Source organism: Fistularia commersonii, chromosome 1 (genome assembly GCF_037954325.1).
Source record: "Fistularia commersonii isolate RoL2024-O1a breed Wild chromosome 1, RoL_Fcom_v1.0, whole genome shotgun sequence".
Classification (NCBI taxonomy): domain Eukaryota; kingdom Metazoa; phylum Chordata; class Actinopteri; order Syngnathiformes; family Fistulariidae; genus Fistularia; species Fistularia commersonii.
The window spans coordinates 1,320,265-1,342,703 of record NC_141284.1 but is presented as its reverse complement, the minus strand read 5'-3'; the positions used below and the strand labels follow the sequence as shown (position 1 = coordinate 1,342,703).

Genomic DNA, 22,439 nt, shown 5'->3' with positions numbered 1-22,439 from the left:
CAACCTTTACCTCTTTGCCGCTTCCACCAGGGCCTTCTCGTCGGGCGAGGAGGCGTAGTACTCCATGTGATTGGCGGAGAAGCCGTTCACGTGGCAGAAGGGATCGCCGCCGCCGCCGCCGCCGCCGCCGACCGGGCAGTCCGGCTGCTCGTAGCTGATCTGCACCGTGTGGCACAACGACACCGCCTTGAGGAACAGCTCCTCCTCGCCCACCTGGACGGAGAGACGACAAGTTTGTATGTTTTTCATGCATCGTCCACTTCTGGGGCGGTTGGATCCCGCCAGGAAGCCGGAGAACCCGGAGGAACCTTCTAGCTGCCAGGCAAAAGCGCTAACCGCTACGCCGCCGTACGGCTGATTTGGGAAAAACGTCCGACTGTGTCAAACGGCATCATGGAGTCAAAACAACGGGCTTTTCCTTCAAAATGGCCGTGTCTTTTTCAACATCGGTCGGGGTCAAAGGTCGGCAACCGCGGCTCCGAGCGGCTTGGGAAGATAAATTATAAATATTTAATTGGAGTGTATTTCATTTGTGTTCATTCCTTTACTTAACTTTTAGTTCTAAGTTGGGCGATTATTGTGATCTTGAAATATTAATCCTATTTATTATTTTTCGCCGCTCAAAATAACGTCACACTCGCGGAAGCCGGTAAAGTCCCGATTTGCAGATGCTGTGCGCAGAAGTTCAGGAGCAGAAGTCCCATAAACCAGGTAAAATAAATATTTATGAAGATAATTTGTAAATACTTATTTTTATTGTTTACTGACACAGTGATTTTTTCCTGATTTATTTTTAAAATTCAGGTCAAGGCTCCGCTACACGCTCTGAAAGCCCAAAGTTCAAAATGAGTTCATTACATAAATTTAATTTAATTTTCTCCGTAATACTTTGTGAATTTCAGAAGCAACACGCCACACACTTGTTTATACAAAGTGTAAAGGTAATAAAAAGCAATATATACAGCGGTACCTTTATTTTAGACGTCAAAAAGTAATTGCGGCTCCGAGTGTTTTCTTTTCCGAGGAAACCGAGTCCAAATGGCTCTTTGGGTGTTACGGGTTGCCGACCCCTGGTTTAGGCTAACTGGTGACTTTTCACCCACAGCAGGTTAACTTTTACGCTACCGTAAGACCAAAATGACCATTTGAGTTGATACATATGCACACATTCATCTCAAAAAACTTGAATATCATGATAATATATTTCTTTTTCACCCACTTCAGAGAGTGAAACCCAAATAGCGCACCTGAATATAAGCCGCATCGGCTACAAATCACTAAATAAATCTATGTTTACATATGCAGGCCGCAGGTGTCATGAGATATTGACACAGAAACTCAAACATAATTTAACTTCATTAAATACATAAGGGCAACATCCACAAATACATACGGGAAATGCTTTTTTTTCCCCCAAAACCTTGAGCGGTCATTTCATCGGCTAAATGTTTTAGCGTTCAATTAGCTGCATGTGTTCCAAGCGTGTGGATCTACACATGGAATCAATCTACACTTTCTGAAAAAGCCACCAAAAACATGAAACCGGTTCATAACAGTCTTGTTTTTGTTGGAGAGGCGTTTACCACATAGTGCACGTTGGCGTGCAACCTACCAGGGTTGGTGCAGGACCATCGGGTGAATCATCAGTCAGACCCTCCGGCACCAGTTTGCCATTAACCTCCCGATACTTGGTCCCGTTGATGGAGCACTCCCGGAACTGCATCTCGTTCTCCGTCAGCGTTCCCGTCTTATCGGTAAACACGTACTCCACCTGGCAACACACACACACACACACACACACATGTCAGACACAGTGTGGACGGCGTCTGTTGGAGATGCGTGACAGCGTACATTCCTGGCTGTGAGAGGATCGCATTTGGCGTAAAATTCGGGAAAAGAAACGTCCAGAAATGTAAAATGTGAACTACTTTGGAGTCGATTCCCCACAGTAAAGAAAACAGCGACACTTTTGAAATTTAAAATGAATTAACACGGCATGCAATGTTTTTTTTTTTTTTTTTTTTTTTTTTGCAGAGAAAATAAAATGACATTTCTGCATGCAACAAAAACTCATAAAAGTCTATTTAAATCGTTCTATTAATGTAGAAAAAGCCAAACTTTTTTTTTTTTTTTTATCCTGGTGCGTGCAGAAAAAGTGACAAAAATATTAAATAAAAGAACATTTTATTTAGATGTTTCAAGATCACCATAATCTTTAAATCTAAAATAAAGTACATTTTAATTAAATACTTGTTTATTATTTTCAAAAGCAATCCCAGGTTCGGTATCTTAACTTCGGAAAATAATGCTAAATCAACGCACTTTTATCCCCTTTAACTTAAATACTTGAAGGAGTTTCTAGTTGCAATTTTTTAAGTGAATTTCTTGTAAATATCCAGGTTAAATTCTTCTTTTGCTTGCAGGTTTGAGAGTTTTACATAAACATGTGCTCCTTTTCCCCGTGATGTCTTCAGAATCAAGCAAGAGGTGATTTTAAGAAATAAAATCTCCCGTGGATTCTGCTGGAAAAGCTGGAATATAACACAATTTATGATATTTTACCGTTTGTTTCACAGATTATTCTAGTGTGTGTTTAGTTTAAAAAGTTTGAGGACAGTGAACAATTACATCAGAGGCAGAGATGTTTGTACCAGATTGTAGCTCATAGTTAATTTCCATCTGTAGTCCTGGGAAGACAATACAAATATAAAACTGTAAAAATAGAGAATATATATATAAAATATACATATAGGCAATAAAATAACTATACAATATATAAACAGGCAATAAAATAAGTAAAACCCAAGTTGAAAGTGATATTGTTGTGAAATACCCGTCTGGTATTGTTAGTATTGTTAGTGTGTGTGTGTGTGTGTGTGTGTGTGTGTGTGTGTGTGTGTGTGTGTGTGTGTGTGTGTCCTCTCCGCCCTACCTGTCCCAGCTCCTCGTTGAGGTCAGACGTGTTGACCTGGGCCTTCTGGTCGCTCTCCTCGTGGTAAAGGTCCAGGTCCCAGCCGATGAAGAAGGAGCCCAGGAACTTCTGCATCTCCACGGTGACGTAGAGCGAGATGGGGATGATGAAGTTGTAGAGGACCATGAAGGCCAGGAAGTCCGAGATGAACTTCAAGATCTGCGAAAAGGGAAGAACGGCTGCAAACACTCGACGCATCAGAACCTGTTTTAAAACATCTTCATTCGCAGGGTGATCTTTATCTTCCACGTCGCCGGACACAAGTGTGTGTGTGTGTGTGTGTGTGGAATCATTTACGATGTAGCGTGTGGAGAACCTGCTGCGACGATGCTATTAGCCCGGATAGCACGTTTAATGTCCTCGCGACAAATAAATCATTTTAAATTTTGTGTTTCAGCGGACAGATTTTCCCCCCCCTGCTTTTAAACTGGAGGTTTTATGAGCGCCTGTCAATAATGAAAATCAATAACGAAACGAAGCGAGCCGTGGATCCGCAGCCGTCGCTGCAGGGCTCCCTGGAGCAAAATCAGTGATTCATCCCCATTAGGCGCTTAATGACTTTATGGGATGGAGGGACGGAGGCGCCGGGTCTGCGACTTCCGGGCAAAACGTTTGACCTTTGCGACCCGGAGCCGAGCCGGGGTGAATCCGCTAAACGCTAAAAACAAAAGGGCAGCGGCTGTTATTCCCAATCTAAAAGCGCAAGCGGATAGTTTGATTCCTGTCGGCGGGCGTGAAGGCTCGTCTTCGTGGAGGAGGTTGGAAACCCAGATGTGGACAAACATCTCTGTCTGAAGGGGAACCCCAAGAGTCTAACCGGGCTGCTGTTCCTCTCCTGTTCCGTCTTCTGGTTGTAGAAAGGCTCGTCCCACTTCTCCTCGGCCTGCCAGGCGTACTTCAGAATGGTGCTGAGGATGGCCTCCACCAGCAGGATGATCAGGTAGATGATGAGGAAGGTGTTCATGGACCTGGGAGGAGGAGGAGGAGGAGGAGTTAGCGTGCATCGTCGCTACGGCGGCGCTGTTACGCCACGCCGGGCGAGCTTACTTCTCCACGGCGGAGCGTTTCTGTGACTTGCACTTGTAGTTGAGGGCCATCTTGGACTCCATCCCTGTATAAACCGCCACCCCTGCAACAACAACAACAACAACAACTTGGTTTCCTTTGCGGGTTTGAAACAGCGACCCGCCCTTTCCTTCCTTCCCCCGCGATCCGTCGCTCACCGAAAATCTCTTTGGTGTTCTTCAGCCTGGCCCCGCGCAGCAGCAGGTTCTCCGGGCCCAGCGGCCTGACGTGGAAGCAAACACGCCACGGGAATGGAAACCCAGATAGATGTGGATAAAAACATGAAGAAAGACAGAGTGACCAGGGTGAGGAAAGGTTTTTACGTCGTTTCTGGACTAAGAGATGCTTCGAACATCGCGGCTTAAAAGACGATGCGGCTAATTTGCGGATTTTTTTTTTTTTTTTTTTTTTAACCCTCGTGTTGTGTTGCGGGTCAAAAGCGACCCACTGCCATGTTTAGCTGTAGAAAAAAACCCCGTAATCAATTTTTTTTCCAACTTTAGATTTTATGACTTTTCCTAAAGAGACCCCATAATTAGAAAAAGTGATACTTCTTTTTTTTGTTTATGTTTCCATGCGGGCTGTACACCACCAGGGTGCAAAGATTGTCTTCTGGGTCATTTTTGACCCGTAGGACAAGGGGAGTAAACACAATGTTAAGATCCGACGGAGTTTCACGCCGCCGAAACATTCGGCCTCGGTGAATTCCGACGGCGAAGAAGACGACTTTAACGGGTTTTAATGCCGTCGGCCGGAGTAGGACACGGCACGGATGGACTTAATATTGTCTTATTTATTATTCATCTTTGTTACAGCCACTGTTTTGTAAAAAAAAAAAAAAATTTCCACGACATATTTGTGTGGATTCAACTAAAAGTTTCAAAACACGTTTCTGTGTAAACATCTCCGGTTACAACATTGGACACCTGGGGCGGCCTTTATATGTCCACTTATTTGTTTATATTTAGCCGGTGCGGCTTATACTCAGGTGCGCCCAATAGTCCAGAAATGACTGTGTCACAAACACCGGACACCCACGAGCTCACCTGACGATCTCCTCGTCGCCTTGAGTCACCGTTATCCGGCCCACGAACCTGGAAAACGGAGAGAGACCGGCTTTTTACTCGCTGTTGGCGCGGAAAAAGTGGAAGCGGCGGACTGAGGCGAAGCTCGGATTTAAAAATCAGATAAGATAATCCTTTCTTTGTCTCCGGAAGAGGGATAACATGCGACACACACACTTGAATTACCCCGTTACTGGAAAGAAAATAAAAAAAGCCTGTGTTTAGACTCGGCTCTCCAGTAATTAGACCGCTCCCAAATCTCTCCGCCAGCCTCCCTCCACCCAGATGTATTCAATTTAAAATATAACAGCTATTTATATTCCGGTGGGAGATGCGTCCGCGAGGTCCGGATAATTCCATTGTGAGAGGATGATTTTAGGGGAGTATTGTGCCCAGAGATGTCGAATGATAGTAAGTATCTTCGCGCTTTTAGGCGGTGAATTTATTCACCTTCTTAGTTTCGCTTTGACCGAGAAGGAAGTTTTGCTCTCCTGGGGAAACGCGATCGCTTGCTTCGTGTGAAGTGGCGAGTTTAACTGGAGAATCTATTTACAAGTAGGTAACTTCATAAATCCAATCAAGAGGTACCTTCCCTGCAATCTAGAGATGGGTTTCACACTTGTAGATAAATCAGAGGTTGAAGGTGACCTCAGTCCACCTTAAGATGACACTTGAGGACCAGAACTAGCAACGTTATTGACTAATTCCATTTAAAGCGGCGGACAAAGATTTCCTATCCCTGCCTGAGGCTACTTTTAATGGATTTATCTGAAGCAGGCGCTGCTTGGAAGGGGAGAAACTGTCTCATTCATTCGTTTATTTCTTGTCACCCCTTATCCTGGACTCGGGGTCTCCAGGGAGCAGGATCCCATCCCGGGTTCACCCCGGATCGATTTTAGGGATCGCACATCCTCCCCACGTCCGGGCGATTCAAGCTTGTCCGATGGACCTTCTGCACGTCCGTTTAAATATGACATTTTGATAAATCAGCTTCCAGGAGAGAGCGGACAGACAGCTGCCGGGAGGGGAAACACTACAGTAAACCCTTGTTTTTCACGGGGGTTACGTTCCAAAAAGAACCCGTGACAGGCAAAATCCGTGAAGTAGAAACCTTTATTTTTTTTTTTTCAATTATTATACAATTAAATACTCTATCGCTGCTGTCGTCCTTATGTTTTTTTCCTCCTTCTTTACGGAACGAACGGAAGATTCGTTCGTTCCGTAATGCCGACCTACAGCTGCATAGCTTTTAGCTTCCCTTAGCATGTCCAGAAGTTTACCTTTATCTGCCATAGATAGCATCTTCCTTTTGTCGCTCCAGAGCGTTTTGTCAACATTACGGGTTTTAGAGAAACTGCAGGAGAATTTGCACGTACGTCATGTAAATTCGTCAAGCTGTTTTACGTCCGTGTACATATTAAACTGCGACGTTATCGACGCACGGGTAGAGAAGAAGCGGAGTGACTTTTTAGCCAATCAGAACGCAGAACACGACGCACCGTGCAAATCCGTGAAGTAGCGAAACCGTGAAAAGTAAACCGCGTCATAGCGAGGGATCGCCGTATCAACGAAAAAAAAGGTAGAAATAAATAAATCAACAGAAACCCTGCAGGAGCAGCACAAAGAGGCCACACATGGAGGGGAAACTAAAAATACACCCATCGATCCGCCGGTCAGTTGAGACGCATTAGTGGGAGACGGGTTGCTAAAGAGGCGGTGCTTAAAAACCTTTTAATAAACAGCTGCAGAACATCAAAACAACTACATATTAGTGATCTAACCATTTTTCAGCTTAGAGCAGTAACGTCATTCTTCTTCTCCTTTGGGTTTTTTCCTTCAGGGGAATCTAACCAACTACCTTCACATCTTCTCACCAAGCCCATCCATCTTCTCCTTGGTCTTCCTCGAGACCTCCAACTCCACCATCCGTCTTCCAATATATTCACCGTCCGTGACCCAACCATCTCAGACCTTCTCTCCAAAACATCCACCATGATGGACTCCTTCCTGATCCTCTCCATCCAGGTCGCTCCCAAAGAGAACCTCAACATCTCCATCTCTGCCACCTCCAGCTGCCTCCAGTCTTTCGGTCATTGTCAGTGTTTGTAGAACATCTCACCACCGTCTCCTCCACCTTCCCTTTCTTTCTGGTTCTATCTCATCGTACCTCTGACACTTTTCTCCACCTCTTTCATCGCTCTGGACTGTTGACCCCAAGTACCTGAACTCCTCCACCTTCTTGATCTCAGCGTTCCACCAGAGCATACCTCCACCTCTCTGGATGTTCCTCAACCTGTCCTCTCACTCCAGATCACAATGTCATCTGCAAACATCACGCGATCCCTGTCTAACCTCATCTGTCAGCGTGTCCATCATCACTGCAAACAAGAAGAAGCTCAGAGACGAGTCTCGCCTCCACCTTCAACATCTCTGATACCTCAAAAAAAAAAAAATCACAATATCCATATCCAAACTTTTTCTTTGAGTTTTACTCGTGCTACTCAAGCTTCACTTCACAAAAAGGTCTTCCTGGTCTTCAGGAACCCGTGGGCGGACGTTACCTGTACAGGTCGGCCTCCGGCTGTTGACACTCCACGACGGCCTGCAGCTTCTCCAGCGGTGAGACGGACTGACACACCGAGGTTTCTGCCACCGAGTAGTGCGTCTGCAACAAACAAGGGAGAACGTGGATCCACAAGATCTACGTCTTCAACATCTCGGATCTCGTCGTAGGTCTTTTCGAGGTTATCGTGATCGCACCGTCGGTCCGGTTTCATGTTTTATTCGTTGATCTGCTCTCGTTCTGACGCCGGTGGGCTGTTTTCTTTTTCAAGCATACCTTCAAGCTCAAGGAGCCTCATCTAATCACATTGGACCATCAGCAGCTTTCCTTTACCCACTTTCGTATGTGAGCTGTTTGTTCTCCAGGAGCAGCAAAGCTCTCCCAGCAGGCCCCTTCTGACCATCTACCGGAGCTACCTTGTAACCATCTACATCCAGAGTCAGAACATCGGCGCAAACCAAAGTTCTCGATTCACCTGCGACCAGGAGGGGAGAGTATGGATGCGTGATCTTCTGAAAGCTCCGTTAGATGTCGACACAATGCGGAATTTCGCATTAGCATTTCAATGAGGTTTCTACGGGTGGCATCACATCAGCACCACCCGGTTGTCTGATGAGTTTCCCTGCAGAGCAGGTGTGGACCACCATCTACGGAACCCCAAGGTTCCTCCCAGGAGAGACCTTCTTCTCCGCACTTGGTCGTCACGGCCAATCAACTCCCTCCATCTGACCCCGGTTCCTGTACGCTCTTCTCTCATGCCATCGAACTTCACGTCCTCTTTCCCTCCATCCATAAACCTCCACTCTGGTCTTCTTCGGGACCTCCTGCCTGGTACTTCCAACCCCAGAACTTCACCATCCCTCCTCTGTCCATGTCCAAACCATCTCAGTCTGAACATCTAGAGTGTCCATCTAATGGACTCCTTGATGTTCCTCTTCATCCTCCTCACTTCCAAGGAGGACCCTCCATATCTCCATCTCTGGCTTCTCCTCCTTGGTGTCCTCCATCTTTCCATTCACACTCTTCTATCCCCCCTGACATGCCCCTCCACATCTTCTCCACCCTCTCCTCTACTCTGGACCTTCAGCCCGTGAAGTCCTCCTCCTCCTTTACCTCCTCACGGCTCAAGCTGGGTTCTTCTACCTCGCACATTCACACCCACTGATATGGGAACTGGCTCGGACCTTCAGGTTGGTTTCTCCGTCCAGGCTGGCGGTGGTGATGTGACAGGTGCCGTCGGAGCGGTCGGACGACAGCAGCACCAGGTCGGCCGGGAAGGTCTCGTCTTTGGCCACCCGGACGATATCTCCAACCTGGAGGAGAAGATCGGGCAAACGCGCTTTGTTGACTTTTTATTTAGCGTTTCTGGTAAATAGAAATAACAAATCATCGGCGAGATGGTTTGATTCCTGTGAAATGTCGCTGTGAGACGTTCAGGGGCGGAAGGGAAGCGAGGGGATTATTTCTACAGGCGGCGGAAGCTGCAAAGCCCGTTAAGTTAATGAGTTGAACTAACGTCTGGTCTAAAGGTCGGCGCTCGGGCTGCTCGGAGGCGTCCAGGGAGGACGAGGAGACGTGACTAAACAGTGGCATTTCAAGGCCCCGAATAGGACGTTGTTGTGAAAAAAAAAAAAAAAAAGCATAATTCATCGGATCTTCTAAAACGGCGCTCGCCGGTTCTCGGTTCGGCAGAAACACCGGCTTCGCCCGTCGGACTCTAACAGCCGAGCGGCTCCCGGTTCCCGCCGGAGGCTTCGTCTTGTGGAAAGCTATTTTTTAGGTGGTTTTTAGTGATGGTCGGAGACGTGGAAGAACGTGAGGTCGGCGTCTTACCCTGATGTTCTTGGACCTGGTCTGGACCAGACTTCCGCTGCGGACCACAAACACCGGGGCGCCGTTGACTTCATTGTCGGCCTTGTGCCTCAGCCAGTCCTCGTAGCCCTGCCGAACATTTGGCGGCGTGATTGACCACGTCGACACGAGCCGACAAGTCGTTTCCCCCGCGGCCAATCATCTTCCTCCGTCCGCCCCCCCCCTTCTTTTCCCGCCCAACCGTAAATATTTCACATTTTGATCGTTCTTTGCCGATTTAGCTCGTATACGTCAATGTGCTCGTCGCATCGTTCTGCATCTCTTCTTCTTCTTCTTCTTCTTCTTCTTTGGAATTTTCCCTTCCCACAGCGAGTCAACTTTCTCCATCTAACCTTATTCTCTGGATCCTCCTCTCTCACACCAACTACCTTCATATCCTCTCTCACTACGTCCATCAATCTTCTCTTTGGTCTTCCTCCAGACCTCATGCCTGGCAGCTTCACCTTCAGCAACCTTCTACCCAGATCTTCACCATGGTTTGGACATGGACACTCCTTTGTTCATGTCCAAAACATCTCAATCGTCACTTTGTCTCGGTCATACATGTCCTGCACCCCTGTGACAGATTCTTCTTCTCCTTTGGGCTTTTCCCTTCCCACAGCGAGTCAACTTTCTCCATCTAACCCTATTCTTTGGATCCTCCTCTCTCACACCAACTACCTTCATATCTTCTCTCACGACGTCCATAAATCTTCTCTCTGGTCTTCCTCCAGACCTCCTGCCTGGCAGCTCCAATTCCAGCATCCGTCTACCAATATATTCTCTATCCCTCCTCTGTCCATGACCCAACCATCTCAGTCTGGCTTCTCTGACCTTCTCTCCAAAACATCTAACATGTGATGTTCCTCTGATGGACTCATTCCTGATCCTCTCCATCCTGGTCACTCCCAAAGAGAACCTCAACATCTTCATCTCTGCAACCTCTAGTTCTGCCTGCTGTCTTTTGGTCATTGGAACAGTTTCTAGTCCAAACATCATCGCTGGTCTCACCGCTGTCTTGTACACCTTTCCTTTCCTTCTGGCCGATAGTCTTCTATCACATAGTACCCCTGACAATCGTTCTGCGTCTAAACGATTAAATCGTACTTTGTCATATTTTTAAGCGACCATTAAAATGACAATATTATCACGCAAACCGTAGCGACCAATCAGAAATCACGATGCTGGGATTACAAAACTACGAATCCGCCGATCAAAGAGAGCGACGGCGGCTCGGGTCATTTCAAATTCACAGAATAATCATTGAAAATGTTGGGGGGGGGGGGGGAGGAGAACTTCTATCTTCTTATTTTTTACTTCCCTGTTTTTAAAGAAAAGAGGAAGGACGGGTTCTCACCTGCTTTATGGCCGTTACGGTGATGACGAAGAAGAGCGGCAGGCCGCTGGTGACCGGAGACGTCGGGGTGTCGATCATTAACTGGGGGGAAAAAAATAAAAATAAAAAACAAAAACGTCCGAGCGTGAGGGAGGTGTAAAGAAATGTACGGCGGAGACAGAAATAAAACTGTCAAACAGGAATGACTTTAACTTTTCTTTTAAGGTCAACTGTCAGCTCCGAGTTCCTCACGCGGACGTCCGCAGACACGCCGCCACTTTCAGACCTTTTATTCGAGCGGACATTTCTCGGCGTCGCCGCTCGCGTCAAACCGGTCCAGATCTCTGCGCGGGAGGTTTGGTATTTTTCACAACGTCTTGACAAGAGCGGAGAGGAGGACGTATGAGGCGCCATCGTTCCACGCAAAGAAATAATTCGACTCGGACGAATTTCGCTTCACGCCGGTCGAAAGCGGCAAACGTATTTCTTAAACGCCACAACATCAGTATAAAAGATATCTAAATCAGCATTGATTCGCTGCTAAATCGTTTTTCCTGCCATTCATATATAGATTTTTGGGCTTAAAGATCTCCATCTTAACAGAACAGAGGTGGAATTAACACCTCGGCGCGGTTTGTCAGGTTTTTTTTTTTCTTCTTATCAACATCATTAGTCTGCCGTTGGATAATTACGACTGAAAGAGAGACGCTTACGCTCGGGTGAAACTTCCCATCTGTGATTGATTTTTACTCCGATTCCATAAATATGTAAACAGCGGTGCTGTCAAACGAGCAAGTTAATCCAGATTAATTTGATTGAAATGTGTAAAAAAAAATTCCAAATCCCATCATTCCTTCCACCAGCATTTACACCGAAATTCACCTCCTTGCACGGGTATCAATAAAGTATTATTATCCGATCTTGAAGTACCGAACACTACGGGACTGTCGGGGTCTCAGAGAACGTCAACGTGCGAGCGCGTGAATCGTGTTTGTTAGATACGGTGGGGTCGGTTGGTTTAATTTGTTTTTATTTTGCAACCTGGACACTGTATCTGTTCTGCAGTTTAAATAAAACACGTTAAATGTATCTATATATCCTCCAAACATGGGTCTTTATCGCCCCGCTAAAGGAATCACAGTTAACAATGCGCGGGTTTTAATCGTGATTAATTCAGTTAATCTAATAAAACAACAAATTAATCGGATTCCTATTTTTAATCACTTGACAGCTCTAATGAATACACGCGGTTTAGGAGGAAGTATTAATGGATCGGTATACAGAGCACCACCGCTTCCTTGCTCCAGGCCTTTGCTGGTCCAAGCATACAAGTACAAACCCCCAAGCATACAAGTACTAACCCCCATAGCATACAAGTACTAACCCCCAAGCATATAAGTACTAACCCCCATAGCATACAAGTACTAACCCCCAAGCATACAAGTACTAACCCCCAAGCATACAAGTACGAACCCCCAAGCATACAAGTACGAACCCCCAAGCATACAAGTACTAACCCCCAAGCATACAAGTACGAACCCCCATAGCATACAAGTACTAACCCCCAAGCATACAAGTACTAACCCCCAAGCATACAAGTACGAACCCCCAAGCATACAAGTACTAACCCCCAAGCATACAAGTACTAACCCCCATAGCATACAAGTACTAACCCCCAAGCATACAAGTATGAACCCCCAAGCATCGCGGGGGAAAAAAAAACCAACCAAAACAAATCCAGGCTTCTTCGGGCGCGTGAAAACGCCTTCAATTGGCCCTCTCAGAAAACATGTTCTCGACGTCCCGGCGGAAAGAGACCCTCGTCCCGGGGGAGGCTAATCTGACTACAGCCTAGCCGACACGTCGGGCGGGTGGAAACGCAGCCTTTCTCAGACGCAGTCACCTCGATTAGTCTGGCTCGGATACACCGGCCCCGATAAATCAGGAGAGGGCTGAAAAATTTGGAAGCCAAATTCCGCTCAAGCGAGCCTGACTGATGCATTGTGAAAGGTCGGCGCTTAGGGACGGTTGTTTAAGCCACACAGGAGTTAATGTGTGGGCGTCATATTTTAATTCGCAGCCAGGATCTGTTCTCCTGCATGTCCCTGGAAGTCCATGACTCACACAGCCTTGCAGAAAAACAGACACACAGGAATTTCCATCAAGAGAAGAAGTGGAGACACACTTGTTGGGAGGCGAGAGAGGAATTTGTAGCTGCGATAAAATGCCATGAATGTGTGTGTGTGTGCGTGTGTGTGTGTGTGTGTGTGTTACCTGTACAAGGAAGATGATGAGGAAATAGAAGTTTGCTATCCTTCTGAACTGCTCAAACAGATTCTTGGGGACAAAGTTCCAAATTGTGTACTGCAAAACAAAGCGACATTGTCTTTTTTTTTTTAGGCAACCGGTGACTTGCAGGTGTTCTAGTCACCAAAATAAAAAACACGCCGGTTGTCACATCAAACACACACATGCTATGTTTAGCATCCTGCAGCGTCGGGGTTGCAGTGCACCGCTGTTTCTAGCTTGGGGTTTTTCTTTCACGCCGACATTTCAACTCACCGCTTCCTGCACGTCCTGTTTGGTTACGCTCTCTCGCTCGCTCGCTCGCGCCGCCGCATTTTCACAATTCGGTTTGACTCCCGTCTGTTTGCAAATTCGATCACCGAATCGACCGCCTCTCCTCAGCGGCTTATTTCTTCCCCGGCCGATATCTGGTGCGGCAAACGGCGACAGAGAAAGACGTTACCTTGGATGAGATGATTCTGTTGTCGGTGAAGCGCTGCGGCACGTAGTGGCCTCGCTGGGGGAAGCGGTTGGCCACGTAGACCGTCCTGGTGTCGCTCTGGTGCGGAGGGTCCAAGCCCTGGGTGGAGGCGGGAAAAACAAAATAAGACACTGCTTACAAACATCACGGCTCTGAGAACAAGTTGGATCTTTTCGAGGCTTCAAACTTTCCTCCGAAAGGCTCCGAAACCGCCGTTGCATCGATAACGGGAATTATCTATTGACTTTTTTCAAGTTGCTCGGATGTAATTATAGCTACGGGTGATTAGAGGTAATTATAGGAAAGGTGGTTTTAATTTAAAAAGTGTGGAACTTATTTTCCTGTTTTTAATTATCAATAACGTGCTTCAGAGGAAAACACTTTTATTCTCTTTCTCTTGCTTGCAAACACACACACACACACACAAGTGCAGTTGTCATAGTTTAAAAGTGTGTGTACCTTTACTCTAACCCTATTTTCCTATCTCTGTTAATTTATAATGTGTTTCAGATGTTAAACAAATATACTTTCACACCCTTCAAACACACACACACACACACACACACACACCTTTAACAGGGAAATAATTGTAATTTAAAGACATGTGTGTGTATGTGGTGTTAACCTGGTCCTATTTTCCTATCTTTGATTATTAATTATGTGTTTCAGGAAAAAAATACAGTTTTAATAAGGTTCAATCGCTTGCAAACACACACACACACATACAAGCATGCCAGCTCGCGCGCGCGCACACACACACACACACACACGGGACGTATTACGAATTTGTCTGTACATTTAATACGGCTCTATTATCCTGTCTCTGCTTATTAATCATGTGCTTCAAACAAAACAACTTTAATAGTTTCTCACCCTTGCACACACACACACACACACACCTCACCAGGCTCCGCGTTCCCACCCACACACACACACACATCCAATAGCGCTGGAGTAACAGTGCACAGGTGTTTTACCACCTCGTGTTCTCAATCTGCCGCCGTGGAGAATTTATTGAAAGGGAAACACATGAGCTAATGGAGTTTGTTTTTAAAAGGGAATAAAATTCCAATCCAAACCACTTTGCTTTTATGAAAATTGAACTCTTTTTCCTTCCTCTCAGTACATCTCTGACGTTCTTGGACCTCCATCCAGAGGAGCGTCCTCTGGATGGAGGTCCTCCACGTTGGAGAACCGACTCCTCATTTTCTAAATAGGCAGGATGAACCTCCGCCAGCTTGGGAGATTAAACCAAATCTCCAATTCCTGACGTAAGGCGTCAAAATACATTTATATAAAAGGCAAATAAAAAGCTGCAAGCGTGGGACGAACTGCTTTTTTTTTTTTTTTTTTAAACTAATTTTTATTTAGTTTTTCTCTACATCCATATATGACTCTTTCCAAAATAAACTTAGTTGGGGGCAGAGCAAAAATATATGTGTGTTGTCGATAATATCTTCACCACGATGACTCCAGCAAGAACCCCGACATCTCCGGTCCATCTCAGCTCTTATTTCTGGTGTTCTGGAAAACCTAATAATTACTTTCCACTTGGAGAGGAGCTTGAATTTGCGGTCCGGTGTGCTTGAGTGCACGTCTCCTCCCAGGTGTCCACTGATATGTCACCGGTCATTTCCGCCTCCCATCTCTGTTTATATGTCCAGTTATATATATACTGCTCAAAAAAATAAAGAGAACACTTGAACGACACAATGTAACTCCAAGTCAATCCCACTTGTGTGAAATCATAGTGTCCACTCAGGAAGCAACACACATTCATTTGGACTTGTTTTAAGGACATTACATCAAAGTTGGATCAGCCTGGAGTTTGTTTTTACACTTTAATTTGGAGTGTGATTCCTAATCCAGACCTCCATGGGTTGATACAATTGATTTCCATTGATCATTTTTGTGTGATTTTGTCGTCAGCACATTCAACTGTGTAAAGAGCAAAGTATTTCATAAGAATATTTCATTCATTTAGATCTAGGATGTGTTTTTTAAGTGTTCCCTTTATGTTTTTTGAGCAGTGTATATTCGTAGATGAAAACACATTTTTCAGCTTACCGATTGTCTTCTTTTGCCTATTGTTTATTAGTGCTATAAGGAAGCATTCTATGGAAGTGGGTCTTCTAATTTTTTTTTTTTTTTTTTAAACCGATCGAACCTGCAAAATCTTAAGCGGCGTTCGCAGGAAACCGGAACGAACACGGCAGGAAGTGGGTTTTGTAAGCCTGACATCCACCTCGGGAACCGTTGAGTCACTGGCATTGATCAACGAGCTGCTGCACCCCCGCCAACCGTTGTAATTAATTCTTACTTCATACCCATTTATGTAATTATGTCGACGATTCCGCAGGATGTTGGGAAAGAGTTCTCCGCCCGGCCATGTGGACAGACGGAGTGACTCGTCAGCCCGTCGGCCTCTTGTTATGTTATGAACCGTCGTCATGTTTGCGCAGGGATGTTTGCAGAGTTTCTCCGTAAGCTCATCCGGCTAACGGCTACGTTTACCCGTAACCGGGGCGACGGACCTCGACCGATGTTCATCGAGAAGATTTCGGCTTCCGACGCTTCTGAACAAGACGTCGTCGGTTTTTTTGGGGTTGTCGTACTGAGCCAACCGGGAAAGAATCGCCGTTAAAAAATCCACGAGCGCATCGGAGCGGAACTCGGTTGGGGTTCCGTGTTCGCTGGGATCCAGGACCACGATCGTCTCACAAAGACCTGCTCGGCCACCGGCCTGCCAGACAAACCATTAGCGCCTCAGTTTGATTGAGAGTAATGAGTAAGCATTCCATTTATCACCCTCTCGCTCCACATTCTGTTAAGAATTAAGATGATTAGCAGCTCTAAAACTCCTCGATGAAGCTGCAGCAGAAGAAGAAGAAGAAGAAGAAGAGTCGTCTTCTTTCCCTTTCGGCAACTCCCTTCACAGCGATTCAGCCCGCTCCATCTCGGTATCCTCTTATCTTACACCCGCTAACTTCACGTCTTCTTCCACAACATCCATACATCTTCTCTTTGCTCTTCCTGCCTGGCAATTCCAACCCTGACACTTTCCTACCGGTATGTATCTACTATCTCCACGACCATTCATGGAAGGGTCTGGAACGTTCAGACTGTTGGGATGATCCTCCTTGAGTCGCTTCCCAGACCGAGGGATTTTGTCGTCACATCCAAATTTTGAAACGACCGGTCGGACAATTTTACTTCAACATATAATCTGAAAAAAGGAACGAACGTTAAACGCGGCGCCGAGCCTGCCGTAATCAAACGAATATAGTCCGACGGAGACGACGAGATAAGAATAAGAACAACTTGATTTATCCCGAAGGAAATTGTTGTGCCAGAGTTTCAAGTAAAACAAACAATAATAAATAATAGTAGGAAATTGCATAAACAGTAAAAGAAAAAGGGGGGAGAATAAGAAATACAAATAAAACTATAAAGTGTCAAAGTCAAGGCTATAAGCACGTCAACTACCGCATACCGAATGTATGTTTAAATTAAGATGTTAAAAGTCGGACTATAGATTTCGGCCAAAACCCCGGTCATGAACTGAATCATTATTATTATCATTATTATTATTTTGTCGATGTCATGTCACCGTGGGAGAAACGTCTTTCCCGTTCCTCGCAGATTTTGCGACAAAGTCGGATAAAGTCGGTTGTCTGGTTTCTGCTTTTTACTGAACATCATCTCTGACGCGTTTGATTTTATCTCCACTAACCAGGAGGCCCCGATGAAGCCGGCGCCAATAAGGTTACGTCAGTGAGCGGCACACATGACAGATTCATTTGGGCGATTAATTGGTTTCGACCGGACTCGGGCGGAGAACACCTCCCCGATTGTCTGAGGGGGTGAATAAGACCCGAAGTCCACCTGATTGCTTTCCGGTGTGGACAAAAAACAGAGGGAGCAACGGACTGTGACCAAGCAGAGGAGAGGGACGCCGCGTTTGACGGTATGAATGTTGACAACGGCGATACAAACACGACCACGGGCACAGCAGCAGATATCTAACAACATGTGGCATGAAATGAATATCCTGAAGCAGAGTGACACATGATAAGGAAGCTAACGGTATAATTAAGGCCGACAGGAGCGGCTTTTTAATCAGACGTTTTACGGCTTTATTACGTCGGACGATTAACGTTACGGCAGCAGTGAGGTATATGGCCGATGAATTTGTGAAATAAACACAGCTCCTAATTTCTCTTTTTTTTTTTGTAATTAACATTATTAACTACCCATAGAATCCTCCTTATCTCTGCTTTTTGGATCGCAAATACATGTACAATGCGTTGGAATTGATTTGTATTTTTACAGACCAGCAGTGACAAGTCAATGAGTGATCCACCCTTGCATTGACTGCGAACCGTTTTATGGACCGATTGGGCAAAATTCTCAAATCTGAGTGTGAATATTTCGCCTTTCCAAAACAAACAACAACAAAAACATGATTATTTTGGTTGTGACCACATCTCGGGATCTGGGAGACACTAATCAGCATCTTTGATCAGTTGAAAAGGCACATGACCCATTTTGTTTTCTCAAGGAAGCGTCAAAGAAAATGCTGTGTGAGATGCTACCGCTGCTAGGTGGCGCTCACAGGTAAGGACTGCCAAATAAAACTTGTCTGACACGACAAACTTTGCGTTTGCGACATTCATCTGCAAACCCAACCCAACTTTAATCTACTGATAACCTTTCAAATTACAATACACTGGTAGGGCTGCATGCTAACATTTGGATCAAATTAAAATAAATCAATACTTGAACCAAAAGGTGTAAAAGTCTTGATATACACAGGTTGAATGTTTGACACAACTCAAAATCACACAATACTTTGATTTAGGACGCGTATAAGAGGAAGGACAAATGGGTGTGTTAGCTCGTCTCCTAAAAACAGCCCATTTTTGATGCTAACCCTGCTTGAACACCATGATGTCGGCTCTTGTCTTCAATCTACACCTCAGCCTTTTCTATTACCTGATCAGACTCCAAATTCGTACATTAACACAACAACCCTCTCCCTCCCAGTTGCAACACGACAACTCACGCACATAAACCTTTACAACTTGGACCAACGGCCAGCACCGACCCCAGGACTTGTACACCAAATACTCCCCGGTCTGTTAGAACCCAAGAATGAGAGGAGGGACCACGAGATGCAACAACGATAGACCTGGATGAAGGAGAACCTTCAGCTTCTGTATTTGTCCATCCACAGCTAGCACTCGCATACCTGTTTCCATTCGTTCCTTCCTGTTCCTGAATGCAGATCAATGTCGGCAGAAATGACCTGATAAGCAATAACTTGTGCGACAAAGCGGCAGCAAGTTTCGGTCAAGGTCAGATAAACGGCGAGGAGCACATTTTACATGAGGCCAGGTGAGGGGAAGTGCATTTTAATCACGTTTATAATTAACTTGGCAGGTCAGCAATATGGAACCTGCCGACTTAATTGCGCCTCCTTAAATGAAGAGCTACTACTTATATTTTAAATGCAGAGGCCTTGGAAAATAAAAAACACAGGTGCCATCTCAGGCGATGCTAATTTCAAGTCGACTGAAGAATTCTTCGTCTTTTCCTTCCAGACGCTCCGTTCGGGGGTCGTCACGGCGGATCGTCTTCCTCCATCTAACCCTATTTTCTGTCCCGGTCTCTCACGCCATCCAGAAATCTACTCGCTGGTCTTTTTCTCGGCCTCGGCATTCTTCTACCCAGACCTTCAGCGTCACTGCTCTGTCCACGAGATGTTACCTCCACATCATTTTCTGCTACCTTCAGCTCTGCTTCCTGTCTTCTCCTCGGTGTCTCCAACCCAGGCACCATGGTTGCTCTCACTGCTTCTTCTCCAGCTTTCCTTTCGTACTCTTTTTATCACCCCTGACACTTTTCTCCACCCGTTCCGACCCGCTCGAATGCGTTTCTCCACGGCTCCAGACATGAAACCCTGCACCTTCTTCATCTCCACTCAACCCCGCACCAATGACAGTTAATTTCAAGTTTGCCAAATAAAGGAGGAGGTGTTTGCACAAACTTACGTAAACCAGAACCACCACACTTTGGTAAAAACAACCCGATGAATGCGTGACTGCATGAATTCAATAATGAATGTTTAGTCCTTCACATGGACAGCGGTCACATGCTTGCACATTCTGTCTAGGTGTGTGTCACACATTTCATCTGTAAGCCAGCATGTCAATATGAGGTCTCGTTCAAAAACAGACAACTGCTGCACAAAATGAATGATTTAGAAGATAAATAATGAGAGAAAGTGTCATATGCAGCGGTTGGTCAAGGAGACGTTGTGTTTGTGGACAAACAACAGGTGAGGGCCAAGCTAAAGCCACCAGGACATCTTAAACATAGACATTCAATAAAAAATTCTGTTTGCACGGCTGTCAGAAATGATTTCTCTGCCCCCTTTTTTCGGCAATGTCTACAAAAATATAATAAGACCAATGTGTTTCAATTCTATTAAACTTTGAGAAGTTTAGCAGACTAAGCTAGCTTAGAGCAAGAGTAAATACAACGCTAGTTAACTTTGAGAAGTTTAGCTAGCACTGGTAAGCTAGCTTTTAGCTCGAGTGGGTCGGCATGATTCTTTTTCATTTATATTAAAAATCACAAAACGCCTGAAATAGGCTAGCAAACTCCACCTCGAGCTTCGAGCCGGTGTGTTTTACATCGGTTAATTTTGTTTTAAACTTTTTATTTCGTTGTACTAATTCGTTCGGCGAAGGTAAACAAGGCTAGGTTAACGCGTCAACGTCACACCTGAGTGTCACCGGACGGGCAACACAACCGACACCGACGGCTAACGGAGACCCGTCTGCTAGCGACACGTCCGGGTAAAGTTCTCCCACCGACCCGTGGACACTCCCCGATCGTGAAGCATTCGTGCACAAGTGTAGAAAAGTTAGAAGAAAGATTTCCTCTCTTTTTTTTTTACCAGCTGTTGTCGTAGCCATCGTAGCATCCTTGCGGAAGAATACGGTCCAAGTAGCCAAGAAGTGTCGCTAGCCAGCGCTAGCAACTAGCTACTCCAGCAAGGGAAGCGTCCCAAACCATGAATGTTTCCCCCCTGAAGGAAGCTCCTTCTCGGCCGCATCGTACGCGGCGCGCTCAGGGAAGAACCGTCCGGGAAATAAATCCGACCCCTTCCATCCTGCGGCGGCGGCGGCGGCGGCGGCGGTGAGACGACCGTTCCTCCCCGGGGCACCGCTGACTGACGGCTGGCCACGAAGTCCCAGCAAGCAACGCTACATCTCTCTCCACTCTGCCACGATCGGCTTCCCCTGCCAGCACACACACACACACACACACACACACACACATTCAACACACACACTCAAACACACACACAGTTCTGCGCAGGCTGTCCCCACACTCAACGACCTCGCAACCCCCCCTGTCGGCAGAAAGATGGCTGGATGGAGCTCTCCAGATGGAGGAAAATGTAGAAATATAAAATAGATGAATTCTCCTGCAAAAAAACAAGTGTGTGCATGAATGAATGAATGAATGAATGCATGTATGAATGAGGTGTGTTGGGAGCTGCAGTGATGCTCTGCACACGATGGGAGATGTTGTCCATCAGAGATGATATCTTTGCTGCCGTCCTCCTTCCCTTCTTCTGCAGTTTGTCCTCGTCTCACGCCGAAGAACGTCGTAGAAGGTCTTCAGGGGAGATCCAGAGGAGAGGGATCCGCGTCGGAGGCCGAAAACATCCATCCGCCTCTACGCCGACGTCTTCGGCGCGACCAGGAGTTAAATAAGGAAAAAAAAGAACTGATCCTGAAGGAAATTCTTGTGCCGGACGGCTCCGAAATAACCGAAATAAAGAAAACAACAACAAAGCATGAAATAAGTCAAGTATATTAATAAGTGGTTATTTTGTGGATTATTGAGCGCACGTGAATATAAGCTAAAAATAACAAAATAAATCTATGTGTGCATTTATAGGCCGCACTTGTCTATAAGCTGCAGGTGTCAACGTTGTAACATGACGTATTTACACACAAACATGTGGTTTAAACTTTTAAGAAGATTGACGGAGGAGGATCCAGAGATGTGGAGACCCTGAAGGGAAAAGGAGAAGAAGATTAAATGCAACTGTACATAATTGTGATGATAATAGTAATAATAATGAAAAGTAATATTGCATGTTGTCTAAAACCATGACATTTCATGACGTAATCAAGACATATTTTGCACGATAATGACCTTAACACAGTAACATGATGTGAAAAATAATTCAGCGTGATGTTGAAAGTGGGTTTAAGAACAATAAAAGCGCTGCTATGCGTGATAATGAAAAGTATAATTATTTAATGCATTAAATAACACAAACGATGCAGATGAGCATGAACATTATATCCCTCATTTGTCGGCGCTGAAGCTGATACCCAACATAGCATCGCCGTTATCACCATCCCATTTGGGGTAAAGAAGCGATCCGGTTTCTTCCCTTTGAGTTTATTTAAGAAGGAATAACGAACCGGATCACGCGACGCGAGACATAAAACGCTATTTAAATACAGGACGCCGTCTTTGGCTTCCGGCCCGGCTTTTTAATTCGCCCTCTGAGATCATCCTCCGATTAGAAGCTCCGTCCTGGAGAAGAGCAGCCGGTCGATATCGTGCAGTCGGTGAAGGGGAACGCGCAATCGGATGGGCGGTTTCAGGATTTATCTTTGAATTCTTGTCAAAATTGTCTGGAGGTTCTCAGTCATCCATGTTGTGGTGCATTCTGGTCCGAAACTTCTTCTTGCAGCTTGAAGTTCTTCACTTGAAGATGTTTCGGACCT

At 45.7% G+C, this 22,439-nt stretch overlaps 1 protein-coding gene and 1 long non-coding RNA gene across 7 annotated transcripts in view; one reads left to right on the top strand and one right to left on the bottom strand.

The window, feature by feature from the left end:
• The window catches only part of atp11b (ATPase phospholipid transporting 11B), a 49,250-nt gene extending 28,077 nt beyond the window's left edge, over positions 1-21,173 (bottom strand). Inside the window, exons 1-14 of one of the 6 annotated variants that reach the window (XR_015108957.1) lie at positions 20,582-21,171; positions 13,600-13,716; positions 13,125-13,214; positions 10,872-10,952; positions 9,497-9,604; positions 8,848-8,976; positions 7,662-7,765; positions 5,083-5,130; positions 4,195-4,259; positions 4,019-4,100; positions 3,789-3,939; positions 2,933-3,130; positions 1,613-1,771; positions 11-213 (exon numbers count right to left, since the gene is read on the bottom strand). Coding sequence is in view for 5 of the 6 variants with exons in the window: in XM_086176106.1 (XP_086032232.1) it covers positions 11-213; positions 1,613-1,771; positions 2,933-3,130; positions 3,789-3,939; positions 4,019-4,100; positions 4,195-4,259; positions 5,083-5,130; positions 7,662-7,765; positions 8,848-8,976; positions 9,497-9,604; positions 10,872-10,952; positions 13,125-13,214; positions 13,600-13,716; positions 20,582-20,608 (1,562 nt within the window). In the remaining variant the exon portion in view is untranslated. Of the gene's footprint in view, positions 1-10; positions 214-1,612; positions 1,772-2,932; positions 3,131-3,788; positions 3,940-4,018; positions 4,101-4,194; positions 4,260-5,082; positions 5,131-7,661; positions 7,766-8,847; positions 8,977-9,496; positions 9,605-10,871; positions 10,953-13,124; positions 13,215-13,599; positions 13,717-20,581 lie in introns of all 6 variants that reach the window. The other 5 variants (XM_086176106.1, XM_086175816.1, XM_086175904.1 and 2 more) reach the window with 5 other exon arrangements.
• LOC147237009 (uncharacterized) lies at positions 17,360-18,715 on the top strand. The gene is made up of 3 exons (XR_015108980.1): positions 17,360-17,584; positions 18,179-18,234; positions 18,664-18,715. It is a non-coding gene; the product is annotated as an uncharacterized LOC147237009 (long non-coding RNA).
• Positions 21,174-22,439: the final 1,266 nt, after the last annotated feature.